This window comes from Peromyscus leucopus, chromosome 9, assembly GCF_004664715.2.
Source record: "Peromyscus leucopus breed LL Stock chromosome 9, UCI_PerLeu_2.1, whole genome shotgun sequence".
Taxonomy (NCBI): Eukaryota; Metazoa; Chordata; class Mammalia; order Rodentia; family Cricetidae; genus Peromyscus; species Peromyscus leucopus.
Window position 1 is genome coordinate 3,279,306 of NC_051070.1, and position 25,717 is coordinate 3,305,022.

The 25,717-nt window shown below is 49.5% G+C and overlaps 1 protein-coding gene across 3 annotated transcripts in view; it reads right to left on the minus strand.

Moving 5' to 3' along the window:
• The window catches only part of Farp1 (FERM, ARH/RhoGEF and pleckstrin domain protein 1), a 276,756-nt gene that overhangs the window by 23,182 nt on the left and 227,857 nt on the right, over window positions 1-25,717 (minus strand). For 2 of the 3 annotated variants that reach the window (XM_028868230.2, XM_028868229.2), the window contains exons 13-16: window positions 25,235-25,490; window positions 12,984-13,171; window positions 11,979-12,068; window positions 10,941-11,074 (exon numbers count right to left, since the gene is read on the minus strand). In XM_028868230.2, the coding sequence (XP_028724063.1) occupies window positions 10,941-11,074; window positions 11,979-12,068; window positions 12,984-13,171; window positions 25,235-25,490 (668 nt within the window). The remainder of the gene's footprint in view (window positions 1-10,940; window positions 11,075-11,978; window positions 12,069-12,983; window positions 13,172-25,234; window positions 25,491-25,717) is intronic. The other variant, XM_028868231.2, reaches the window with a different exon arrangement.

Here is a 25,717-nt window from a genome sequence, read left to right on the forward strand (position 1 = left end):
GTGTGCAGGTATCGGAGCAGGGAATCTGTTCTCAAAGTGAGCAGACATGAAATGGCTTCCCTGAATCCCTCCCGAGTCAGTGCAGGCCTAAAGCTGCTGGGAATGAAGACACTGAAGCGTCCAGAAACTCCTGGTTCAGAAACCTGCCCTCTGGAGTCTCGTTCCTCACTCCTGAGGAAAGAGCAGCAGCAACAGCCATTTACAGCATTCCTGGAGAGAAGGAATGGCTAAACCCACAGACGGTATCCAGACTGTAGAAACATCCAGTTCATGACAGTGGAACCTGCCACTGCTGAAGTTTTAAAGCCACCTTTCTCCTTAGCTGTGGAGAACAAAATAAAAAATACCAAGGAAGGAGCCTTGCGGTGGAATGATGACCCTGCAGACCCCAGTCCTCATCTGACAGGGGCCAAGGCGGCCCCTCACTGCAGCTTTACCTCGTGAACAATTACTGTTCAAGAAATGCTCGGACACCAGAAGAAAAGACCATGGAAATGAAGAATAGTTCCTTGGAAGTTTCTAAGACAGAATGCAAGTGGCCAACAAACCAGAGAGCTTCCGCAGGCTCAGCACAAGGTTAACAGACCACATTTGTTCAAGTTGCAACTGCCCGGCTGCCCTCCGGGTCTGGAGGAAGTCGGTGTGTGGGCAGAGACGTTCGTCCAGCTGGAGAGATGAATGAAGTGGTGTCATCTGTGAGGAGATGACCAGAGCTGGAGATGCTGGCAAGCAAAATAAGCCCGGTCAGAAAGACAGAGAGGATGCTTTCTGTCACGTGGGGAATCCAGACTTTGAAACGAAAACAACGGAAGTTAATGGGGCGAGGTGCAAATACTGCATGTCACCTCTCACATTCAGGATCTTCAACTAGATACATGTATGCGCACACATATGTGTGAGATCAAAACAGAAGGGGGACGCTGGGGCGTGGGGAACCAGCTAGAGGCAGGGAGGAAGGATGGCTCAGCGCGGCCACTTGAATGAGAAATGTCCCCGAGAGCACCGAGTCTCAGCTGGTGGTGATGTTTGGGAGGAGGTTTAAGTGGTGCAGCCTTGCTGGAGGAAGTATGTCACTGCAGGGCCAGCTTCTACAAGCTCCATGCTCCCAACTTCCAAAAGAGAAGAGCATACAGGAAGGTCCCAGAACAGTGGGGCTGTCCTCACGAGGGGAAGAGGGTACCCCTGGGGAGGCAGGCACTGAGGCTGTGCTCTGGGTGAGACACACTGCAATCTTCTCTGATGAAAGAGGGCGTGCCAGGCGGATGTGTCCCTGTCTCTTGCAGGTATTAGATCCTGTACCGCAGTGAGAGAAGACACGGGAGTCTAATCAGCGACAGGTACAAGGGTCTGGCTGTCACGTAAGAGCCGTATGGATGGCTAACGGGCTGAGCCCCTCTGGCTTCATTTTCCTAATCATAAGTCAACAGCAGCATTCACATGTGGGCAAGTTTACATTAGAAAAAAAGCAGCGCTTTTTAAAAATTATTTTTCAACATGAAGGCTCAGAAAATAAACACATTAGCTCTGTGGCCATCTGCTTTCTGTTGCAGTGACTCAACTCTGCATGGCTCACGGGCACAGGCAGTAATGATCATCCCTCTGTGCTTCAATAAAACTTTATTAACAACAACAGGTGGTAGACCAGATTTGCCATCCCAGTTTTAGAGATTGATTGGAAAAATGCAGAGTTGGCATGGTGATGGTTTTCATTTTGGTAATTCTGCCAACTGTATGCTGGCACAATGTCCATGAAGCGGGTAGAGAGCACACCCACAAACGGTAGCTAATAGTTAGCAGTGCTGCAAACTGTATCTGAATGTGACTGAAATGTTTAAAAACACTGTTAGCATTTGCCAGGTCACCTGTTGATAGAGGTCAGTCCTGGAGCTTTTGAAACGTGACGGAAGCAACTTACAATCATTAAACAATGTTACTTCATGGAGAACTCAGTTCACTGTCCTTTTCTATGCTCCATCTGTTCAGTGACGGGATCTTTTGCCTAGGATAAGGAGTGCGCTTCCTTCTTGACTTCCTTTAAACTGATGGTGCCTAGGCTGGCAAGCTGGGTCTGAGGGTAAAGTGCCAGCCCAAGCATACAGGGACCCACACATGGAAGAACATAACCAAATCCTGGAAGTTGTCCTCAGACCTCCACCCATGTACTGTGACATGTACCTGCATACTCACGCACACATGCACACACACATGCATACACACACACATTTTAAAAAGCAATTTTTAAAAAGTTAACTAAATTCATGGTACTCAAAGGAATGTTTATGATAATGAAAAGTTCTTTACATCTGTAACCCAATATTGGTAATTACCAACGGCTACTATATAGGACATGCAGTTAGAGATACTGAGAAGCTGAATTAGTTCAGTATTTCAATGGCTCTACACGGCCATGAGCATGAAGGGACACAGCTGCACACACTGCACAGCTGTGTCTTCCTTTGTTGTCCTTTTAATCCTCAAGGTCATCTCGGTCTTGGGTGTCGACACAGTTAACAGAGACGTAAGACCCTTTCTTTATGCATAGGTCAGAAAATGGCTCCCAGATACCCCGTCAGGGAGGCAGGGTTTATACACCTTCAAAAGTCGGGTACTATGAAGGTCAGGGCAGAGGGGACGGAGGGTGCGTGCGTGCGTGCGTGTGTGTGTGTGTGTGTGTGTGTGTGTGTGTACATGTGTCCCAGCGTGGACAGGGCTGGCACATGAGTCTGTGTGTCTGGACCCAGCTAAATCGCTCAGCATGGACCACAGAGAACACTTGCTTCTTTTGAGAGAGGGTGAGAAGAGGAAGTAGCTGCTCTGGAGTGGAGAAAGAGCATCTCTGCTGAGGAGTTGTGTGTGTGCTCATCCAAGGCCTGGAGGACAGCTATCTGCTTGCAGGTGTGCTGGAGAGGAGGGCAGGAATGCGACCTGGCCAGCCCAAAGCAAGCTGTGCCCCCCTGCAGGCCTCACATTCAACCAGAGGCCCAAGAAAGAAATCAAACTCAACATCAAAGCTGTTACCTCACAAAGTACAGCATCTGGGATGCTGGCCAGCTTCTTCCCAGGGACACCAAAGGAAGGAGCAGAAAGGTCTGTTTGCTCCTCTTATCTCCTGAGAACCAGCCCCCCACCCCTGGTCGGCCTGCTGATCAAGCAGACAGAAGCAGGAGAGGGGCCTCCGAGAACGCAGAGCAGGGGTTAGCACTCAGATTAAAGCCGCACCCCAATGCTACACCACCCAACACCTGACTGGATGCGAAGGGCTGAGCTCTCCTCGAGGCCCGAGTACGACTTTAGCTTTACACCAGGGCAGTCTGTTAGTGTACCCATCCAGGCCTGGTGCACAAGCCGGCCACTTATAAAGGAGGCTGAGGCTGGGCGAGGGTGAAGGGAAGTAATTCAGGGCAGCACAGAGGCAGCTCAGACTGGGGGCAGGAGAGCCAGTGTGCGGACGTGGGCAGGACCATGAACGACACATGCTGCTCTGAGGCCCCTCCTCATCTGCTCCTGGGGTGGTCCTGCGCTTTTCTTTCTTTTGTGAAATTGTGACAAGCAGATCACAGAATTTCCAGTGTTACCACTTTCAAGTGCACAGTTCAGTGGTTCTGCGGACATCCACACGGTTTGGCAAGCATCACCACCATCCTCGGAAAGTCTGCAGACTCCCTACACTGAAACCCCGCCCCCAGCAAACACCACGCCTGCTTTTCCTTCTGAACACCTGGCGGCTGCCACTCCACTTCCCATTTCTGATCTCACGGCTCTGCACAGCTCCAGACGTGAAAGTGCTGAGTATTTGCTCATCTGTGTATAGGGCAGAGATTTCCTTTTTAAATCTGAGTGATAGTCTGTCATCTGGAAAACTGTACTGTGTTTAGCCATTTGGGCACATACCCAGATTGTCTCCACCATCTTGCTATTGGGAATACTTCTGTGAGGTCAGATGTACTTTCTAAGGTTTAGGCTCTTTCCTTTAATTCTTTTAGGCACATATCAAGGAATGTAGTTGCTAGATTCTATCATAATTCTATATTGAGTTCTTTTGGGGGGGAGCCTTTTTGATTCTCTTTTAATGATGCCCAGCACAAATCCAAAGCTTCAAAGAGCAGATAGAATCATGAGGCACTTATTTGATTGATATCTGTTCTTCAGGAACACTTTCAGACAAGAAAACCCATGGAACCAACTAACCTGGGCTCAGAGGGGCTCACAGAGACTGACCTGACAACCAGGGAGCCTGCTGGGGCTGGCCTAGGCCTTCTGTATCTGTGTCACAGTTGTGTAATTGGTCGTCTTGTGGGACTTGTAACAGTGACAGCAGGGGCTGCCCTGACTGATGCCCGTGTTTGGGACCCATTCTTCCGACTGGATTGCCTCCTCCAGCCTTAACAGAGAGGAGGAGCCTGGTCTGACTGCAGCTGGATACACCGTGGCTGGGGATACCCGTGGGAGACCCATCTGTATCTGAAGAGAAACAGTGGAGGAGTGGATGGAAAGGGGTAGAGGGGAGGTGGAGGGGAGGAACTGAGAAGAGGGGAGGGAGGGGAAGCTTTGGTTGGGATGAGAGAGAGAGAGAGAGAGAGAGAGAGAGAGAGAGAGAGAGAGAGAGAGAGAGAGAGAGAACGAGAACAAGAACACACCTTCAGGAGCACAGAAGGGGTCCTGACCCTTCCTCCACTCCTGCTCGGCTTCAGCCACTGAATGTGATGGGGAGACACATCTGTGAACGCCACCTGTGAAATTCTCGTCACAGACAGTGACAGTCCCACCCTAGAAACAATCTCCCAGGACCCCTGAAGGGCTTTGAGTCTTCACATCCAACCCCCTGGCATCTCTCGACAGGAATGTCCCTTTGGTGCCGGGCCTGCTGCCTTACAGCGGGCCGCACCCCAGCACACCCTGCCCTGTGCTCTGTCACTGATGCTGTAACGCCCCACAGGCAACCCTAAGGGAGAACAGGGCTCATCTGCCTCACAATTCCAGCCCGTCGCTCGCTGTGTGGAAGTCAGAGCGAGAACCTGAAACACCCAGTCACATCCACAGTCACCGGCAGAGAGGGCGGAAGCATGCCTGCTCAGGGCTCAGCACCCTCTCCACGCTTCCACAGGACCCAGACTCGGAACGCTGCTGCCCACAGTGGGCAGCTTTTCCCGTCTCAACCCCACACAGACCCCCCAGATCTAGACGATGCCATACTGAGACTCTTCAAAGCGACTCCAGACTGTCAAGTCACAGTGAAGACTGACCATCTCAAGCTGACAGTCGCCTGCAAAGGCCTGCTTCCGCCTTTGGGGACGCTATCTGCGGTTTCTTAGGTTCCCTGCTGGCTTCTGCGGTCACAACCCACACTTATGGAAGGAAGGATGCCACAACTTACGGGCATGAAGATTTCATCTTCAGTGTTCTTCCTCTCAACATTATTTCCTTTTGTTTTCACAGATATGACTGTTCCCTCACCCCAGGACTCCCACATCCAATTCTCCGGGGGGCTGGTACTGACTCCTAACTCTCTGTGCCTGGAGCGTGCCCGGTCCTTCACTATGTGCCCGGAGCGTGCCCGTTCCTTCACTACGTGCCCGGAGCGTGCCCAGTCCTTCACTGTGTGCTCGGAGCGTGCCCGGTCCTTCACTACGTGCCTCGTCCTTGTAGCCCTTACTTCTCATGACCGTCGGGCGCTGTTCGGATCTGCAGTGTTCTCCACAGGCTTGTGAGTTTGAACATGTGGGTCCCCGGTAGGTGATGCTGTTTTGAATATTTAGAATCTGAGTCATGGGCCTAGGTAGCGGAGTAGGTTTCTGGGAGTGTCCTGGAAGGTCATACACACCTCTAGTTCTAGCCAGAGCTTTCTGTTGCCTGGGGGCCGTGATGGGAACATGGTGCAAGCTCCTCCCACACCCCACCATGACTGTATCCCTGAAACACGGAGACCAAACAAACCTCTCTTCCATCAGTGACTTCCATCAGGTTTGCCACTACAGTGATGAGAAAGCCAGCCACCTGCCATCCTTCTAACGACATCCACAGATCCAAGCGGCTGCCCATCCCTTTCCTTTCAGCCCAGTAACCTGTGGACATCTGAGTCTTGTCTGGTCCCCTGCATTATTCTCAGGGGAGCCCTAACCCAGCTTCTACCCAGTTGACCCTTCTTGGTAACTGTGTGTGGCATACACGGCCTAGTCCAACGCCGCTTATATGACCACCCACTGCTCTCAGATCCCTTCTGCCTGTCTGCACACTTGCAGGATCTGTCCGCCAAGCCCCTCGGCACCAAAGCAGGGTCTCTGTCTACCTTGGGGCTGGGGTAGCCGGTGTGCAACACTCTGTAAGTCATCTCAAACATGACATCTCAAAGTTGATGGAATGTCCACCCACCCCAAGGCTGAATCTAGGTGGCTTTCTCTGAGTGTGTTTAAACAGCTGAGTAAACAGTCCTTTACTTTCAAAGGAAAAAAGCATTTCAGGCACTCTTCAGAACTCAACAAACCAGTTACCATTTCTGAGAAGGTGTAAGTTGGCTTTTGCCAGCCTGAAGCAGGTCTTGGGCCTCCACCTCTTGCTCAGGAGTGTTTGCATGGCAAAGAGTGACATTTGGAGAGAGACAGGTGTCAAACTGGGGGTGGCCTAAGCATTCCAGAACATTTCCTGATATGAGTTCTGCCCTGAGCTTTCCCACCATTGACAGAGCACACTATGGTCTATACCCTCCTGGAGGCCTGCCAAGGGGAAACCATGATGATTACCACGCAGGTACCAATCTGGGGTGGTGACCACACATGCACCAACTCTGAGGAACTTCTGATGCAGGGAAAACTCCAGATTTCTCTCTTTGAATAGTAACTGAAAATAGCAATGGGCTGGATGTGGTGGCACACGATTTAATCCCAACACACAGGAGCCCATGTTTCAGGCCAGGACAGCCTGATGTACACGGAAAGTCCAGGAAAAAACAAAACCAAACCAAAACCCCCAAACCTAGAAAACAGTAAGGAGTAAAGTCTAGAGTTCAGCAATACTGCGTTCTTCATTTTGACCTACACGGACACAAAACACGCTCAACGAAGGGGAAAGAGTGAGCTCTGTGCGGGAAATCTGTCACGTCAGCAAATCTAAAGTATTCCAAATTCAGTTAACTTTTTAGAAAGCTTAGTTTGGGTTCTGGCGATCGCTCAGGGGGCAAGGTCAGCAGCTGCCAAGCCTGAAGACCCAGGTTCAATTCCTGGGACCTATTTAAAAAAAAAAATGCTGGATGTGGCTGCTTGCACGAGTTAGTCCCAGAGAGACGGTAGGGGCCGCAGCGTCCCGCAGAAGCCTGTGGGCCGGTGGGCCTGGCGGCATGCACAACACACCGGAAACAGAGACTCATCGCAACAGATGGAGGACAAGAACCAACTCCCAAACGTTATCCTTTGACCTCTACCTACCCACCATGGCAGGAACCCACCCACAGCTCCATCTCACACACATATCCACAAAATACAATTTCAAAACGCCAGCTGTCCTCCTTCATGTGTGGGGCCCAGTCCATGGAGCCCGTGACGAACACCAGCTCTTTTAATGGATGAAGCAGGCCTGTGGGAGACAGACTCCGATGCAGTTTACAGGTGAGCAAGTACTGCTCAGTCACGGACAGAGAGATGTCCATCTAGGAGTCTGCTGTGAACTTCAAGCAATGCCAGGGACTGGACTCAGGGCCTCTTTTTGTGTGTGCTAGCAACCTAGTTTACAACAGAGTCATTTTCCTGGCCTCCATACTTGTTTCTTAACTATCTTAATCAACACGAGCCAACCTGTGTTTGCCCTGTCACAATAAGTAAAAGTAAAAACCCCCATCTAAACGTCTATCTCTCTGCCAATAACTGCAAATTCCTTCCTTAAGAAACCCGACTGGGACCCATTCTCACCGCCTGTATTCAGCCTACGGTCGCCTGTCTTCTGCAGGCATCATTGTCTTACATGTCCTCCAAAGCCAAGCTGGCAGCAAAACGCTGTGCCTCCCCGGGACACTGCACCCTCCTTTGCCAAGCCCTGGCTCAGGACCACCTGTGAGCGAACCTGGTACACACACAGTCACTGGTTACACAGGTCAGCTTCTTGATTCGACCACAGAATACCTGAGATGAGCTACTCGTAAAGACAAGGTTGCCAGAGCAGTCCAAGTGGGCTCATGGCGTTGAGCCTTGGGTAGGAAGGCAGTGGAAATGGTGTGAATGCCTGTTCTAACACCTCAAGCCAGGAAGCTGACAGGACAGGCCCCTGGGCCCAGTCTTCCATGGGGGCACGAAACTTCCCATAGGCCCCGGCTCCCAGAGCTCCACAGGGCCTTTCCAAGAGCGACTTTGGGGATCAATCCTTTAACAAACAAATCCACAGTGTTCAGTCATTCCTTCATTTTTTCATGCTTGTAGATATGAAATTCTTTATGAAATAGAATTCAATCCACTCAGAAATGTGGACCAAAGAATCCCAGATTCAGTATTTGCCAGAGGCACTGGGTAGGGGTGTCAACTGTTTCCAAATATATTCATCACAGCTACCCCAAGAAGTACTTGAGAAACACAAATCTCATTCCCAAAGTTCACACTAAACAGGGCTGACAGGAACCCAGCAAGCTCCATTTTTCCGATTCCTCCACGGCCCTCAAGTAGGGGCAGTGGTGGAATTTGCACCACGGATAACTACTTTCTGGATACGGCAGGCGCCCTCTGCTGGAGAGCAAGAGTGGCTGGCGCTCAGGAGTCTCAACTGCCCTCTGGGACAGAAGAGACAGCTCTCACCTTACAGGACCAGCCTACAGGTACCAGACAGGTGTACCGTGTGTTCAAGGCCGAGTCCCCCTGTCCCTCCAATCATTTCATTCCGAATGGGATACAACCTCATTACTTCATTTCAAATGTGAGCCTCAGGTTGAATATTTTGGCTTCAGACTGTCAGCAATCCTCCTGCCTCCGTTTGATGAGTGCTGGGATTACAGGCCCGAGCCACCCCCATTCCCAGCTCCTCATCTGCCTTCATAGGCGGCAATAATGAAGGACACAAACAGTTCCAGGTAAAGTTTGGGAATGTCTCATTTTGAATGGCAATGCTGATCTGTTCACACTCAGCTCCTGCTGAAGTGGCGTTCTATTTCCTCATTCTCAGCAAGGCCAACTTTGTACTGTTATGTGTTCATGTCGTCGCCCCCCCCCCCGCCCCCCGCCTCTGGGTAAAGCCTGCTCTCTCCCTCTCGAGGGAAGGCCATCTTACAGCATTCAGGTATAAAACGCTGCGGAGCCAGGCACCGCTTAGGTCAGAGAGCTCGTGCTGGCCCCGCACGCTGGTCTCAGGAAGCCAGAGTGGGGCTCTGCTTTTCTTTTCTATTACAATGATATTCCAGGGCCTCAGTCTAACACTGTGAGAGGTAAGAGCCCCAGAGCAGGCTCCTTCATGGCCCACAGTCACTAACGTGCCCCTCCCCGCCACTTCCAATCAGAAGCAGGGAGCACAGAGCACAGAGCACACCGTGGTTCTGTAGCTGCCGGAGGGGCCCTTTGCTGTTTGTCCTGCATTCTCAAACGCATCTCTGGTAGACAATCGACTCCCATGTATAAGCCTGCATACAACTTATCCTTAAAAAGCCCCATAAAATTTTCTATGAGAGGCTCTATGGGTAAAGTTTTTAGGTAAAGTAACATCAGATTTTCCATTCTCTATATACAGAATTTCCAGTTTTTTAATATATATTTTATCTTCATCTCCCAAGTTAAGATTGTATTTGGTATCTAGTGGAGAGACTGAGTATCATTTTTAATCACTTTTCCATTGATGGATATTAGGTCACCCTAATGCGTTAATTCTGTGTGGGACGTCTTGGCTCCTAGCATGTCATGATATTAAAATCCATCCTTATGGAGCTGGAGAGATGGGTCAGCAGCCAGCGAGTACTTGCTGCACAGCATGAGGATGGGGGTTCAGATCAGCACCCACGTGATGTCAGGCTGACTCTTATTCGCCCGTCTCGCCCAGCTCCAAGGCATTCGCTGCCGGCTTCGGGCCTCTATCTGCTCAAAGGGAGCGCACTTGAACACAGGCGTGCGCACACACTGACGCGGGTGTGTGCCTGAGCACACCCACACACAAAACAAGTGTTAAAAAAAATCATATCCTGGGCTGTTAAGTTGCCTCAGTGGAAAAGGTGCTTTTCATGTGTCTGGTGGCCTGAGTCTGATCTTAGAACCCACATAAAGGTGAAAGAGAATCAACTCCACAAAGTTGTCTCTGAACTCTGCATGCACACTGTAGCACGTTTATCCACAGACATCATGTACATATAAAATAATAAAAATATTTAGATCCTTAGATAAGGTCAGCTGTGTGTCTATATGTGTGTGTTGCCCAGACTTTGTATTTTCAAAGTATTCTTTAAGCTCCGTTAAATGCAATACAACATTTATATGTGTATGCACACATACAACATATATGTAGCTTCCCAGTAACTATAGAGCAGGCAACAGTGAAATGTCACCTCACAAATCCCCCATGTCCCTCCACCATCCCACAGTCCCCTAAAGCAAGCACCTTTACTTTAAAATAACTATGTAATTAGCATAAGAAAATGCACTTTGAAGAGTCCTCAATCAAAGGCAAAGATAAGACCCAAACACGTAGCATTTCATTGGAATTTTTTGCTGTTGTTTTTTGTTTTTTGAGACAGAGTTTCTTGTGTAGCTCTGGCTGTCCTGGAACTCAGAGATCCGCCTGCCTCTGCCTCCTGAGTGGATTAAAGGCATGCACCACCAATGCCTGGTGGTTGTTTTTTCCCATTGGAAAATATCTAAAGGCTGTCTTGCCTCAGGCCTGTTGGACTTTTATCCCTTTTTTTATGTGTATGGGCCAGAGTGGACTAATACAGGGAGGACGGAGCGGGGTGCAGACAGGAAACGGACTTCAAGTTGGACTGTACTCACCACAGGGCAAGTCGTTGCTCAATTTCCTTGAGAAAATTGGTGTGAAACTTGTGCAAAGGTTCAAAGTTCGGGAATATGAGACTTTTCAAGGCTTCGGGCATGGAGTCGTCTTTGCTGACTGTGCTCTGGAACCACTGGGGACGAAAGGGAATGGCTCAGACATCCGTCCGTCCGCAGCCGGACGAATGCTTGCGGCTCTGAGCACGTCAGCACTGCTGGAGGTGGAGGCAGGCCCTCCTGCTGGCCCTCCCCATCTGAGGGGAAAAGAGTCTCTCTTTCTGATTGCTCTCTCAAGCGGTTCCCCACGGCTTGTTCAAGTCGGGGCTGATCTCCTCGATGAGCAACTACTTGAACCAAGTCCTCACTCAGGCCAGCTCACGAGGGAATCGTGGGTGTGGGATCACAGGCTACCCTTTAGGAGCTGTGGGTCTACCCCTTCACAAAAATGTTGAGCATGGCGTGGCAAAACTGCCTGTCCACGGTCACACACGTCACCGGAGTGGGAACTGGGCCCAGGATTTGCAAAGCACCAGACACCACCTCATCCCAACACTGTGGGTGTCCCTCTTTACTGGATATACGGGGTTCAAGTCCCCAGGAGGCCCCAGCTTTGCTTCTAAGGATGGACAGGCCAGACGACAGCCGTCAAAGGCAGCTGGTGGCACCCATGGCACAATTTACTATAAAGAGAACTGAAGTCTCCCTCAAGCAAACACAATCAGTTACATTTGACCATGAGGAAAACACAGAATGTTCTGGATCAGTGTCCACAGACAGCAGACTGTTTAATTTTTCATTTTCTCTGCTTCAGGGATACCTTTCCTTTGCACTTAAAAACCACAATCATAAATTTTTTTTAGGGAACATTCCAAATTAAATATACAATTGACATCAATCGCCATAACCCATGATCAGGATCTATAATCCTTGCAATTAGTCGGGGAGCCTAACATTCCTGCAAGCCCAGCCTCTCCCAGCAGCAGTTACAAGTTTAACTGACTCATGCAGGGCCTGCATTAGAGGTAAAGCTGTACATACCGAAGCGATGACCTCGAGATCCTTCAGGTATGTCCGCTCCGTGGTGGAAACTTCCTTGGCAATGAAGTAGGCCTTGTCGGTTGGGAATCTCTGTAAAATCCATAAAAGAACAAGACACAGCGGTCACATCTGAGTGGAAGTCTCTGAGAATGCCCTGAGCAAAAGACAGTGATTCACTAACTAACGGGTAAGTCCTTCGTTAGCTACCGTCAAATCTAAGTAAGCTTATTTCCCGTGTGTGTGTGTGTGTGTGTGTGTGTGTGTGTGTGTGTGTGTGTGAGAGAGAGAGAGAGAGAGAGAGAGAGAGAGAATTTGAGGAGGAGGGGGCTAAAAGAATGGCCTCTGATATATAAGTATTACCATCCGCTAGGGGACTCTAACTAATTAGGCAAGAGTTACACAATCTTCAAGGAAACGCAACCACGAGAAATCAGCATCCTGAGACCTGGTGCCATGGGCTGGCAGAGCTGGTTTCTTGAGATGTTACAAGATGGCATTTACAGTGTCAGTGGGTGGATCAAAAGGAGATAAATGGTGATAGCAGTGTGTCCCAGTTCCCTGGAGCCTGGCAGTCAGACGGGCCACCATTAGTGTCTTATGGTGTAAGTAAAGCAAGTCTGTGGACATGCATGCTTACAGCAGTGTTATTCAAAACAGCAAAGATGAGAGGAGTGTACACTGACAGATGGGATGGATCCATCTCCACAACAGCCACGGCCACACGAAAGGAGGCATCTGACTCACGCCACTCCCTGGAGAACGTGAATAAACCCCAAGGACATGAAACCAGGCGAATGAAGCCAGTCAGAAACAGACAAATACAGTAAGCAGTCCTGGTGGGTTATCAAGAATGGGGAATTATAATTATTAGTCTACTGGACAGAGGTTTGGCTGGGGAACATGAAAATGGAGTCATGATGATCCCGTGGCAGCTGTACATTTAAAGCCGGCACATTTTATTTGGGGGCTATTTTTACTCCCCTCCCCTGCCCCATGAATCTGCACCTTTCTCCGGCCCTCCTCTTCATCATCGGTCCTCGGGCACGCCTGGTCATTCAGGAGCGGGCTGATAAGGGGAGAGGCCTGCTTGGTGTCAGGACTCAGGTTGGGAGACAAGGTCACGTTGGTTGGGGCGACTCCGCCCTGCGAGTTGATGGACAGCTCTGAAAGGTGAGGGCTACCAGTCAGGGAGCCTGTTTGGGGATGAGAAGTTTTAAAAGAAAAAAAAAGTAATTCCTTCTGGGATTGGCGGGTTCTTTCCAACTGTCACTTCTGTAAATCTTCAGACCATGTCTACCATACGGCAAAGTAATGCATTGCTAAGTTTCCCGCCCTCTACGCTGTAGCCGCCTTGAGAGGAAGGGTACCCAGAGGCCGCCTCACTCAACGCAGCCCCAGTTACGTAGTTAAAGGTAAGTCAGAGACCTCTGCATGGGTCACAGTTAAGGGCGCTGAACAGCACAGCACAATCCTAGTTTTATCTGGTAACTACCGCCTCTGCTTCTAAAAACTACTCCAGGAAGTCATGGTATCTACGTCACAGGGAGACAGAGGAACGCTGAGGACTAAACAGGCATCTAAGCAGCTGGTGCACTCAGGACGGACCACATCTTGTGACAATGGGTCACGGCTAATAGGTCAAGCAGCTAATTCCCCAGTCTACAGAGAACAGAAGCAAGCTCGGTGTACCTGGTGATGTCACTCCATGTCTGCTACTGTTTGGGACAGAAACACTAGCATTACACGCAACCGTGGTCATTTAAAGGCGCAAGCTGGAGATCTCATTAGCACACTTCCCCTTTATGAATCAGAAGCGACAGGTCGTAAGTTAGTCCTCTAGAAAGGATATCACATTAAACAATAGGAAAACGTAGGTTACCTAGTCCAGTCAGCCGCAGGAGATGGGACACACGGGACACTCTGCCTCAACCCTTTGAGGCCATATGGGGTGTTTCAAAATGCACTTCTAAGTGGCGTGTTTAGACTTAGTATATTTGTAATTCTGATGCAGAAGGAACATGAGGCGAACAGTTTCGATTATAAGGAAAAGAATGTGCCCCCACTTCCAGCTCTGATCCATTGATTCTTGCTACCCACTACGGGGTTAAGGATCTCCACCGGACAGGGGAGATAGTTTTCTAGAAGAGTCCGCATGCCCCTGACACCTGTTTTCTCCCTCTGCAGTTGCTGACATGTATTCCGGAAGGACAAGATACAGCGGCCCACAGAGGGGCCAATGCAGGGCAGCAGTGATGTTGACCCCAGAGGCGCGACCCACGAGGGAATCACCGAAGCTCCCCCGCTCCCAGGCTGCCCTGTGAGTGGCATCCCACGGGTGAAGTGCCATGGCACCCAGAAGACAATGAAGAGCAGCTGTGAGTCAGGGACCCCTGGGAGGTAAGATTAGAGAAGGTGAGCGCTTACAGGAAGTCCGTGCTTTAAAAAACACCCTCACGTTTGAACAAACCTCATTGAGATGAAGTCCTGGTGTTAGACAGAGACCCGTCACCCCACACACCACCAGACCCCATGAATCCCGGAGAAAAAGGCCAGAAATCGCTTCACAAATGTCAATTTTATTGACACCAGTGCACAATCGATACAGTGATTAGGAAAGAATGAAACTTGTTAAATAGAAATAGTGACATACTGGAAATGGCAATTGTTTCAAGATACTACACTACTCTCTTTAAAAAAAAATTCACAGGAAAATGTTACCACTACAAATAGAAGTTAGAAAATCAAAAATTCTGGCAGTTTGTGTCAAGATCCAAACATTCCATGCATTTGTGAGTTGCTGGGTTGAGAGTCAGTCTGATTTGTCCACCAGTCACGTAGCACGTGGGGCTTACCGTCAGCGCTCACGAGAGCAGGTGGGCCGGTTATAAGTGACAGCATGCCGGGCCGGGGGCTGCAGTGACGTGGCACAGAAAAAGCATTCACCTCACTGAGAGAGTTGGAGCCAAGGATAAAAAGTTGTTAGAAAGCTAGCTTCCAGTGGGGTTAGCAGCAGCAGGCGGCGAGCAGCTTCCAGGGACAGGGGGGAGAAAGGAAGGTGCACACGTTCAGAGACAACCGCACCCACCCTCCACAGGTCAAAGGTGAGATCCCTGGCTGAACTCCCCCGGGGATGCTCGCACTTAGCTGACTGGGCAGGCTGGAAGCGTAAAACATAAAGGCAACACACGGGTTCCTGGAGAGGTGGTGACCGGACACCTTCAGAGAAGAGAGTTGGTTAGATTTGGAAGAACTCACACCGGAGGTGATGATGGGAGGCTGCACATGAGAGCTCTGGTCACCCAAGGTACAGGTCAAGTTGGCCACAGCTCAGGTCGGCCCCCAGGCTTCTACCCACATGGCCTAACCATGTCCGGTCACCTATTTTATAGGTGCAATGAGCATACAGAGGATAACCAAATTGGGGTAGCTAACTTCCTTCTCCCAAGAGGCTCTTGTGTCTACTCAGGAAAGGAAGAGTGCTGGCTACGTAAACCGTGGGACCAAGACGTGGAGAAACACCACCACTCTGATCTAGGAATCCATCAGCAGGGCTAAGGAAGGAGAAGGCCCAAGTTTCTCAAGTTCGATTCACAAATACCAGCTGAGCTATGCAGGAGACCACGAAAGGCTTTGAAACTTCCCAGGTGACACAGTGGCCAAAGAAGTCACTGCTTGCCACTCAGCAATCAATGAAATGCGCTGACGAGAGCAATCAGTAGGGTTGGCAGCTTGGTGAACATGGAAAATTCCCTTTCTGACTTTGGGGCAGGATGTTGACAACCCTCTGTGCAAACTGGTGTCCAGACTGGCAGGTGTGAAGGGCGTGTCTAAAGCGAGCCAGGGTTCAAGGTTAGATAGCGTACAACTACACAGAACCGGGCTTTTGATGGGGTAGTCCATGCTCCCAGGGGAAGAATTAACAAAGCCATCTGTTTTGAAGGCACAGCCCCAGGTGGTGGGAGCAAAGAGAAGGAATACATCAACCACCTTCACCCTTGCTCAGTGGAATGACTGATGCCTGGGATTTTTTTTTAAAAAATTACTTTTCCCTGATAAAGAAATTTGCTCTATGTCCATTTGTTATCAGGGAGTTCTAGACAAATAATTCTGTAGGACCCTGAGGAAGCACCTGGACAGTAAGGCAAGAGGTGGGAAGAGTTTAAATATTAGAGAAGAGATCAACTGCTCACTAAACCTCTGGAAACTTCGAATGGCTTAAACAACCATTTTCTCCTGCTTCTAAAAGTCGCCCTGGTTATCTCAGACACTGGGTTAGTAGCTCCTAAGCCCCTTGCCTCTTCCCAACGATGTAATTTCTTCTCCACTAATCTGTATGGTCGGAGTTATGTCGGCCCAGTGGACGGGCAACCTCACGGCCAACAGTGCTCTCGAGACGTGCGCTTCTGGAAATTGCCTTTTCAAATCTCCCTAAATGGACACTTTGTCATCCCACAAATAATTATGTGACTTCAAATTAGCCCTGCTATGTTTATGGATTTCAATCTATCACCCAGCCCACAGCCTGCCTTTCTAGCTTTATCATTTTCATTTAGAATACATTCATAATTCTTTCCTGGCCTACGGGAGGCCCAGAGTCTCAGGACAGACTTTCATCAGAGGAGATGAAATGGCCTAGGGGCACCAGAGGCTTCTAGAAGAGAGCCAGCTTCCTGTCCCCTGCTCCCTCTGAGGACCGGGCACAGGCTTCCTATTGACTGCCACCTCTTCAGCTTGTGCCAAAGCCTTGTAAACAAACTTACCCAATTCTGGGAAGAGAAAGAGAGAAAAGAAATCTATTTCTCAGGTAATTAAAAATGGCATAACTCTGCAATCGGCTCTGTGTTTCTTATTTAAAAAGACGGTTACATCTACACCTGTCTTGTTTTGTAACCGGGTCAGGAAGTTGATTAATGTCTAATTTTTAACTTGATAGGGTCTCGTGTATTTTTCCTGTAAAAGAGAAGTAGAAAATCTGACAATTAAAAAAAAAAAATAGAAACTCATCATTTGTTAAACACTGAAAACGAGAACACGGATGACACACATAATTTCTACTTTCAAATGTTTTTTCACTCTTCCCTCAGATGAACTTACTTCTTTTGCAAGTTTCTAGATCCTAGGATCCTATCTCTTGTTACCTATGGACCCAGGGTTTGTTCCTGAGGCATACGTAGGAAAGAGCAGAAATGCAGGGCTCTTTTTAAACTCACAACTCTCACTAAAAGAGAAGATAATGAAATAGCGATAGAGACGACCTGTTCTGAGAGCTAACCACTCGAGGAGATCACCATCACACTGACTCAGAGGTGGTCTGTGGTGAAGTCGGGTCCCTGCCCAACAGCCTCTATGGAAACAGTTGGCAGTACCTGACTGAAACAAGGTTCCCACATGGAAAAACCAGGTCAGTTTACCAAGGTTAGAGATGGTGTCCTCTTCTGGATACCTTAGGTGGCTGGGGTAAGTTACATGTGCCGCTCAGACCCAGTGTCCTTTAAGAAAAGCTTAACAAGTGGCTAAGTATCCACTTCACACTTCCTCATCAAGCCATTCAGAAAAGCAACAGTGATGCAGTGATGCCCGACTTGCAGAAAAAGAGAGAGAAATGTCGCTAAGGGTCAAATGGCAGAGAATGCATACAGCTGTTCTTACTTACAGGGCAAAGAGACGGGAGAACCCTGCTTTGTTTGAAGATGGCAGGGAATGGGTGAACTTGGTGGCACTGTTTGGGTGAGGAACATGGAGCCTCATACCAATGAAAAAAATTACCATCTTGTATGAAGGACAAAGATTCAGCCATCAGTGGGAAAGAACAATGACAGGTTTTTGTTTTACAGCAAGAAGCCTGTAAGAACAAGGTTTAAAAGCCTCGAGTTCAGATTAACATGAGATATTAATAACAAGCAAACAATTTACATGAGTTTGGCCTTCCATGCTTAGTCACCAAACTCATGGTTATCAGAGAGAATAGAGCGCTGCCTGGTGACAGGAATCCATGCGTTGCTGAGGCACAGAACTGGACCCCAGCACACAAGGGAAAGCAGAGCGCATCTGTGGGAGCACACAGTGTGGGTGCCTACTGACATGACGAAGAGCTTACCCGCAGGAGAAGCCAGCTAGGGCTGGACTTCCTTCACATCCACCCAGTACCCCTCCCAACAAAGCCAATCCACGTCAAGTGTCTTATTTCCATTGAGAATATGAAAGCCCGTCCTTTGCTCGGTCAGCTGTGTGGGCCCCCAGCGTAAGCTGCTGTCAGAGATGCGCTCTGTTTCAGTGACATCTGTTCCCCCCTTTACAGTGATCCTGCTCTCTTCCAGGGGCTTGCTCCACCCCCACGGCTGACCTTGTAAGGTGCAAGGCCTTGAGAGAAGAGGGGGCCACAAAGGCCAAGTCTATCCACCTGCTCCCAGCACCCTGAAGAACATGTTGCTGTTTGTCGACGTGCCACTGAGTGAGCAGGATTGCTGTGTTCTAGAAGACATGGGCATTCCAGGTACAAATCGGGATTGAAACAAGGCTGTGGGGTGTTTTAAAGAAAGGACATCAAACGGTGCTCCAACCATGCAAGGGACAGAAGGTATGCCATGCTCTGAGGATCAAGACAGAATGCTGAAAACAAAGCTTTTTCTCCCAGGTAGGTACATGCTGACAAAACACTGTGTACAATGGAACAATGGAAAGAATGTTTTCTCAAATTTATTAAACAAATGACAAAAATGAGAATGAAGTCCCCAGCCTTTTCTACTTGAGAATTAGTTCAGTGCATTAGAAAATTTTAGTACAACATATCATTGCCTCAAGGATTAAATGCACACACAGAGAGAACAGGAGGAAACTGTTAAAAACAGGGCGCCAAGCTTGTGAGAGTCGGTTAGTTAGGTTTGCAGCCATCTTCCAAGGCAGGAAGAGGTGAGAGCAAGGGATGACCCCTTATCCACTCTAGGAGCTTCTGGAGAGAGCGGCTGGCCATCCCTGATAACGGAAGAACTAAGTGCGGTCTTTCTATAAGGGGGCCCTGGAGGTAAGGGAGCTGGGCAGGGGTGCTCACTGGTGGGTGATGGCAGACGGTCAGCACTGCACCACACACTCCTGAGTGACCCTTCTACTGTGTCCTGCTTCAGAGCCAGTTGGCTCCCCAGATGAAGACTAACGCAGCTCCAAGCCTCAAGGCTCCCGGGTCTCCATTCCCACCCCAGACTGTAAGTGCCTTGGTCCAAGTGCTTTGTGTTCTGCACTTTCCCACCATCCTTCTGCATTCTGAAGCGGCTCCACCTGGCCCTAGCAGGAAGCTCAAGTCTCCACAACGAAGCCCTTGCTTCACTGTGTCAACCTTTCAAACCCCATTCCAACCACTCTAGATCCGATTCCCCACGTCAACAGCTGAGCTTTAATCCTCCTGCCGTCGGGAGCCATCGCAGGGCAACTAACCTGACCCAGCGTCCTCATGAGGAAACCCAAGCAAGCGCTGCCTTCCACGGGAAGTGACCATCCAATACCAGAGGCCACGAGGGTGCAGGGGAGCCCCCTTCCAGGCTATGCTGGGAGGCCACCATGGGCTCAATGTGGTCATCCTGAACAAAGGAAAGCCTAGGCTACTTAGAGCTCACTTCCCAAGCTTCTGGTCAGGTGTCACACGTTTCCTGTGTGACAGACTTCACCTATGGCTTTCTGGGAGTGCTTTGCTGCTCATCTGATGAAGACCTTTTCCCAGAGGACCTACGCCCTCCCCTGTCCCTGCCACAGCTGGCTCATACACAAACCCACACTCTCAACGCTTGTTCCCAGGAGACATACGGAAGTCTCTCAAGGTTACTAAAGGAAGACTCGCACAGCTTTCTGTCCAATTGGTGGCACCCAGATCACGTAGATCTTTGATCTAGGCTGACTCCATGTCTGAATCATTATGGACTTTTTAAAAATGCTTTTCACTATTACCTCTTTAATTAAAAGAAAACTGATACTAAGTGGCATGCTAATTTTGGCCTGAATGCCAGGACTTCCTGTTAATTACCATACCTGGGAGTCTCCAGGGAACTCATTTCCCTTTTGGAAGCTTCAACTGATCCCTTGGAAAGGGGTGAGTTAAAGTAACAAGAACAGGGCCAGGGCCAGTCAGCCCTTCAATGTCACCAAAGTCAGTTTCCTTAGTCGGCCACTGCTCGGTGAAGTCAGTGCTCCACTGGTCATGCCTTTCCCGATGTGTTTGTCTGGGTTTGGCCCACGTGAAGTCAGAGTCTGTTCTTCAAAGATCAAAGGAACTGGCTCAACTATAAGATGTTTATGAAAACACTTACATTTCATTTTCAACATTCAGCACCAGCAGAACAAACTGGAGCCATGCAATGTGAGGGAGGCCATCCCTGGAGGAACACAGAAGAGCAATGTGTACACACGAGAGAGAGGATCAGGAAACAGCTTTCCCTGGAAATGCAACAGTGGGCACTGGAAATTCTAGCTAACCAAAGTAAAGGGCCCAGGCAAAGCCACGTGATCAAGGCAGGACACAGAAAGCCAACGGCACCCGACTGGTTAACGTATGCTCAGTCTACCTGTACTTGGTGGCTCATCACTGAGGGTTATGGCTGTCACTGACACATGCCGTACCGAGATGCCAAAAACCACTTCAAGTGGAGAGAGCTGACTGAAAGCACACGGCCAGCGAGTCTAGCTAGAACAACAACAAACCAAACCTCGAAGCACATTTAACATCATTTTACCAGTGTTGAGAGTGATTCCTATCTGAACTGTATTCCTTCTTCAGAAAAGGCTTGACAACATACGTCAGGATGACTCCAAGGCCAACGCACCCCCCTCAAAGTGGTCCTGGGGGCTGACTCTGCATCACTTGGTTTAAACCTTCAGAGATGTTCTTGAGCAGAAGATAGTTATTACTCACACTGTAAGTGCAGGCCAAGCAGCATCAGTGGAGGGACAACCGTGTGAGAGATTCCTGAAGATGAATCGCACATGTAGGAAAGAATCTGGCCCACAAACTTCCTCTAATTAAATGCCTGTCTAATAAAATACCATCCATGGCACCCAGATGACTGTTGGAGGGAGCTGGAACAGTTCAGTCTGGGCTCTGGAACTCATTAAGCGCATTTCTTCATGCTAAAGGAATTCCTTGCCTTTTTAGTTTGCTCTTAACAAGGATCAACACGGGAAACCACAAAAGGGTCTACATATTTCAAAATAAATTCCTACAAAACGTAGTAATGTAAAGGGGCCCTAGCACAGCCGCGAGGGGGTTTAATCTGTTTCTGTCTTCTATCCCTGGCCTTGAGACACCATTCCTTTGAAGCGCAGTAGTGGGTAGACAGGGTCTGAAGGCCCATGCTCCCCATTCAAGCCAGAGAGCTGTACTGTGTTTACCGTCATGGAGAGGTTGGCAGGTCTCAGAAAGCCCTTTGGAAATCTGAGGGATCAGCCTGTCCCAGTCTCTCCTCTGTATTTTTCACAGCCAACCCTATGACTGGCTTCCCTCACCTGACTTCAACTTTACACAAATGTGGGTCCTTCGTAAGTCCCAAATTGAGACTTTGTGGGCTCCAGGAAGCCTTGGAGCCTGAGGTCTGTCCACAGCTGGAGGACAGAAAGGATGGGAAGGGCGTTGGTTTTTCTGAGCTTTGCACGAGACAGTGGGGAGGATGCGTGACCCCAGCAACCCTGCTGCACCCAGCTACTGCAGGCATACACTCTCTGATTATCAATGTTCTGGAACGTGTATGAGTGGAGGACAGGCTAAGGACAACGAATGACCTTTCTCAGCATGACAGGATATGTGACCTTGGAACAAACCTGTCCCTAGTTCTTTTAGGCACTAATAATTTGCTGGGACTGTCACCTTCAGAAACAGTAGCCAAGAAACAGACATGAAGTTGCTTGGCTGGTACAAAACCAATGAAGAGAAAACTGTGCCATACACCAGTGAAAACTGGTGACAGACACCTGGGCACGCGAGGATGGGTCAACTGCTTAGAAAACACTGAAATAAAATCACTTCTGTTTAAAAAAAAAAAAAAAAAAAAAAAAGGCAAAACAAGTGTAAGAACATGCGGCTTTCAGAGGCCCGACACTGACTCCTGCTATCATCACATGACAAGGCAAACGGAATCCTTCCTACTTCATTATAGCCTTCTGTATAAGTAGACAGAAGGACAAGTCCCTTAAACAAATCACTGTCACAATTAAGACAATCAAATGACTCTGCTCAACTCCTGATGTAAGTTCTCCTACAGCAAATTGATACCATTTTCTAAGACCAGACAGAATATACAAAACATGTCAAAACTGTAAGCACCCTACATTATGAATAGCAGCTAGTTGCTTATAATTGTCTTTATCATTCAAGATTTTCACATCTAATTTTAGTTAGAAATGCAGATAAGCGTCTCCAAAATCAAAACGTGGAGCCCGAAAGGCCCGATGGCATTAAGGAATCACGAGAGGAAAGAGCTGACGTGACTGAGGGATGGATGCAGCTTGGCGGCACGACTCCGGGTGCATCGCGAAGAGTGTGAGCTTGCTCACCCACAGTGAGTTTGCCTGCGCTGACGCCTCGGTACAGCTTTACAAGCCTTCGAATGTACGAGCCATCTAAGGCGAGGCAGGGGGACCACGTCAGTGACTCCTGCCAGCCCCTCTCCAGTCGCCAGTGTGATCCACCAGTCACGCACTGAGTTAGCTGATCAAGAAAAGGCAAAGCTGCTTGCATACAAAAGGATGAAGTCTTCGGAATATCTAAAACTTGGCTTCTCAACATCCCTGCTGACAAGATTCTGAGAGCCACAAGCCAAGCTCGACCTCACTTCCTGAAGAAGCCCAGCTTTTCCCCTGTGATGCAGCCGCAGGAGGAAATCTCCTAAGACCAGCGGCCTGGCGGCTCACCAAGGATGCTCCCTCTTTACAACTTTTTTCAAAATTTTGTAGTTACTTCAGATCTAAAGATTTTGTTCTATGATTAAAAAGTTATCAAAGACTGAAAAATACAAATGGAGGCATTTAAAAAAGCACTTCATCTGTGGTACATGCCTTGCTCTCCAGTAAGCCAGGCAATGACTCAGCTAACGCTCTTACTACATTCCAATGGATTCTCCAGGGCCCTCAGGTCTGATAGAGAAAGGACCCGAGCTGAACCCACAGAGCCATCGGGAAAGTCCAAGGTGGAGGCCTGGCCAACAGATCCAGATCTCTTGGGTGACAATCAGGCATCACTCACTTGACAACGGCTCAGGAATGCCATAGTACAGTTAAGGAAAACACAATGTGCCATAAAACCCAGCCCCGAGATCTACAGAGCAGAAAAGCTGGGTGGCAGGCAGAGGCTGCCAAGATTCTGAAGAAGTCACAGGAATATGCAGGTGTCACTGTTCCCAGTGGGGTCATAAGAATACACACAACCAAGGGCAGTGGTAATGCAGGGCGCCAGTGACTGGCAGCCAGGCAGGCACGTGGTTGGCTGACCTGCTGAGACCACAGGGCCCAGGGCAAGGTATTGATTTCCCCTGCCTTACCACTCACGAGTATTTCTGGTTCACCGAGGGATTCTGAGAGTCAGAGAGCCATTTTCTAAAAAGAAACCTAATGATTTGACCCAGCAATGTAAACCCCAACCAACTGAGCAATCCCAGGTGATCTCCATGCCTGGAGAGCTGACAACCTTTATAGCAAATGGCAGGAAACCACAAGGACCCCCGATTCTTCCCATTAAAATATCCCATTACTCTTGAGTATGAGTTTACCAACACAGTCTCAGCTAGCAACCAACTTCCACTTGGCCTCAGATTTGTCCATGCCTCCTTATAGGTCCCAGAAAACGGCCCCCCTTTTAAAGAGGGGAAAGACATGTAAAAGTCAACACTTTTCTGTGATCTCAGTGACATTTGAGTCAAAACTCTCAGCCAATAGGAGGAGAATCTGCACACACAATTGAACACACACAGAAAATTACCAGGTAAATACAATACACTGTTCCCACTACCCGATTCATCATAAGGTACTTCTTACTCCCTTCAGCCGGCAAAGCAAACCTTCAGGAACTTGTTGTTAGGACTTCCTGTGTACCCTGCACCATGCTTTCCAAAAAGCAAGCCACTTGTGTGAAGTCTGTGTTCCTTAAAGGTTTGGGGAGTCAGGCATGACCCATAAATGTGTACCTATCCCACACTTCATCTAACAAATGTTGACTAAAAAACGAACAAGTCACTGGGACAGACCCTCTGTGTGGCAACCCTGGATTCATGACTCTTTCATCAACAGGTGACCACCTGCCTTCCAGTCCCTTCACTCTTCCTCGCCTTCCTCCTCACTCAGGTGCAAGCCAGGAGAGCCCTTCTGACTCTTCCTCTTGGATGCAGAACTCGGACTCGATGGGTAACCAAACGCCAGGGGCTTCCTTGAAGGGCTCACCATGGCGGAGTCGGAATCGCTGGACTCAGTCCCACTGCCAGAGGGGCCCTCGGTCCCTCGCAGAGGAGCCAGCCGGTCCCCTCCACTACCCGGGCACACAGCCTGCACGAGGGGGTCCTCTGAGACAGGGCCTGGGAGGGAGGTACCGTTGGCTAGCGGCCTACCCTGGGGAACAGCCATGTTGGCCCACCCTTCCTCTTCCTGGTCACCAAGCCTATCCATGGCCTCTGGGGTGGGGGCTGCCTGGCTAAGGATGAGCGGGTCGGTCTCCGACTTATTGTACCTACTGGGAAGACTCCGTAAGTAAGGCCTCTGCAGCGCAGGGGAGCAGTTTTCATAGGGAGCACCCTGCTTTGGGGCACTGTCTTCTCCCACACTCTTTTCCCTAAGGTCATGTCCATTTTCAGAAACATAGCCTTGGGACCCAGTCCTGTCCCAACTCATATTTGGACTTGAGCTTCTGCTGCATGGGGACAAAGGGGTGGCCAGGGGGCTGTGGCCAGTGGAGGCCCTGAACATTTCATCTATCAGGGAACTATGTCTTGGGAGCCCAGGGCTCCCGCTCAGATCAAAGGTAATATCTGCTGAATCATCATCAAGGAATTCTCTAGAAGGAGGTCGGGAGGACTTTGTAGAGGGAGGGGAAGCCCTGTGCCTAGTCTCTGCTCGCCCCTCATCCCTGGACAGCAGATAAACGCCACTGGTCAAATCACCCTCATAATTGTCATTTGTTTGGGACCGGGACTGGGACCCTGGTTCTCTGAGCAGGTCGTATTCACTATCTACATCACTACAGTCAATGAAAGGAATGGAGGTACTGCTGCCCCCAGCAGCCCGGGATGCTGGACCTGTGCTTGGCTGCGGGGGCTGACGTTTGCTTGGCTGGGTGCCATCCTTGCCACCCTCCTCCTCCTCCTCTTCCTCGGGTGGCACCATGGTGGGTCCGTCTGCAGCTCTGCTTCCCGGAGGGCTCTTAGACGGAGCTGGGCTTTGGTGCGGGCCCGACTCCAACGTGGACACTTTGGCTTCCTTGGCTTGCTGGCAGCTCTGGACACTGGGAGACTCAGAACCTACTCCGAATGTAAGGCTGGCGCTCTGTGGAGACTGGGAAGAGGGAGCAGGAGAAGGATGGAGGGGAGAAACAGTGAAGAGGTGAGGGTTAACTTCAGAGTTCCTCCGCAGGCCTCCAGAGGCTGGAAGAAATGGCTTGTACAGGCCAGCATGGCCTCCCCAGGGCCAGAACCATGTGCTCAGGCAGAAGTGAAACTCATGATACAAGGTGGAGATGGGTCCCCAGCATGTGAGTTATACACTGACTGCGTCCCAGGACC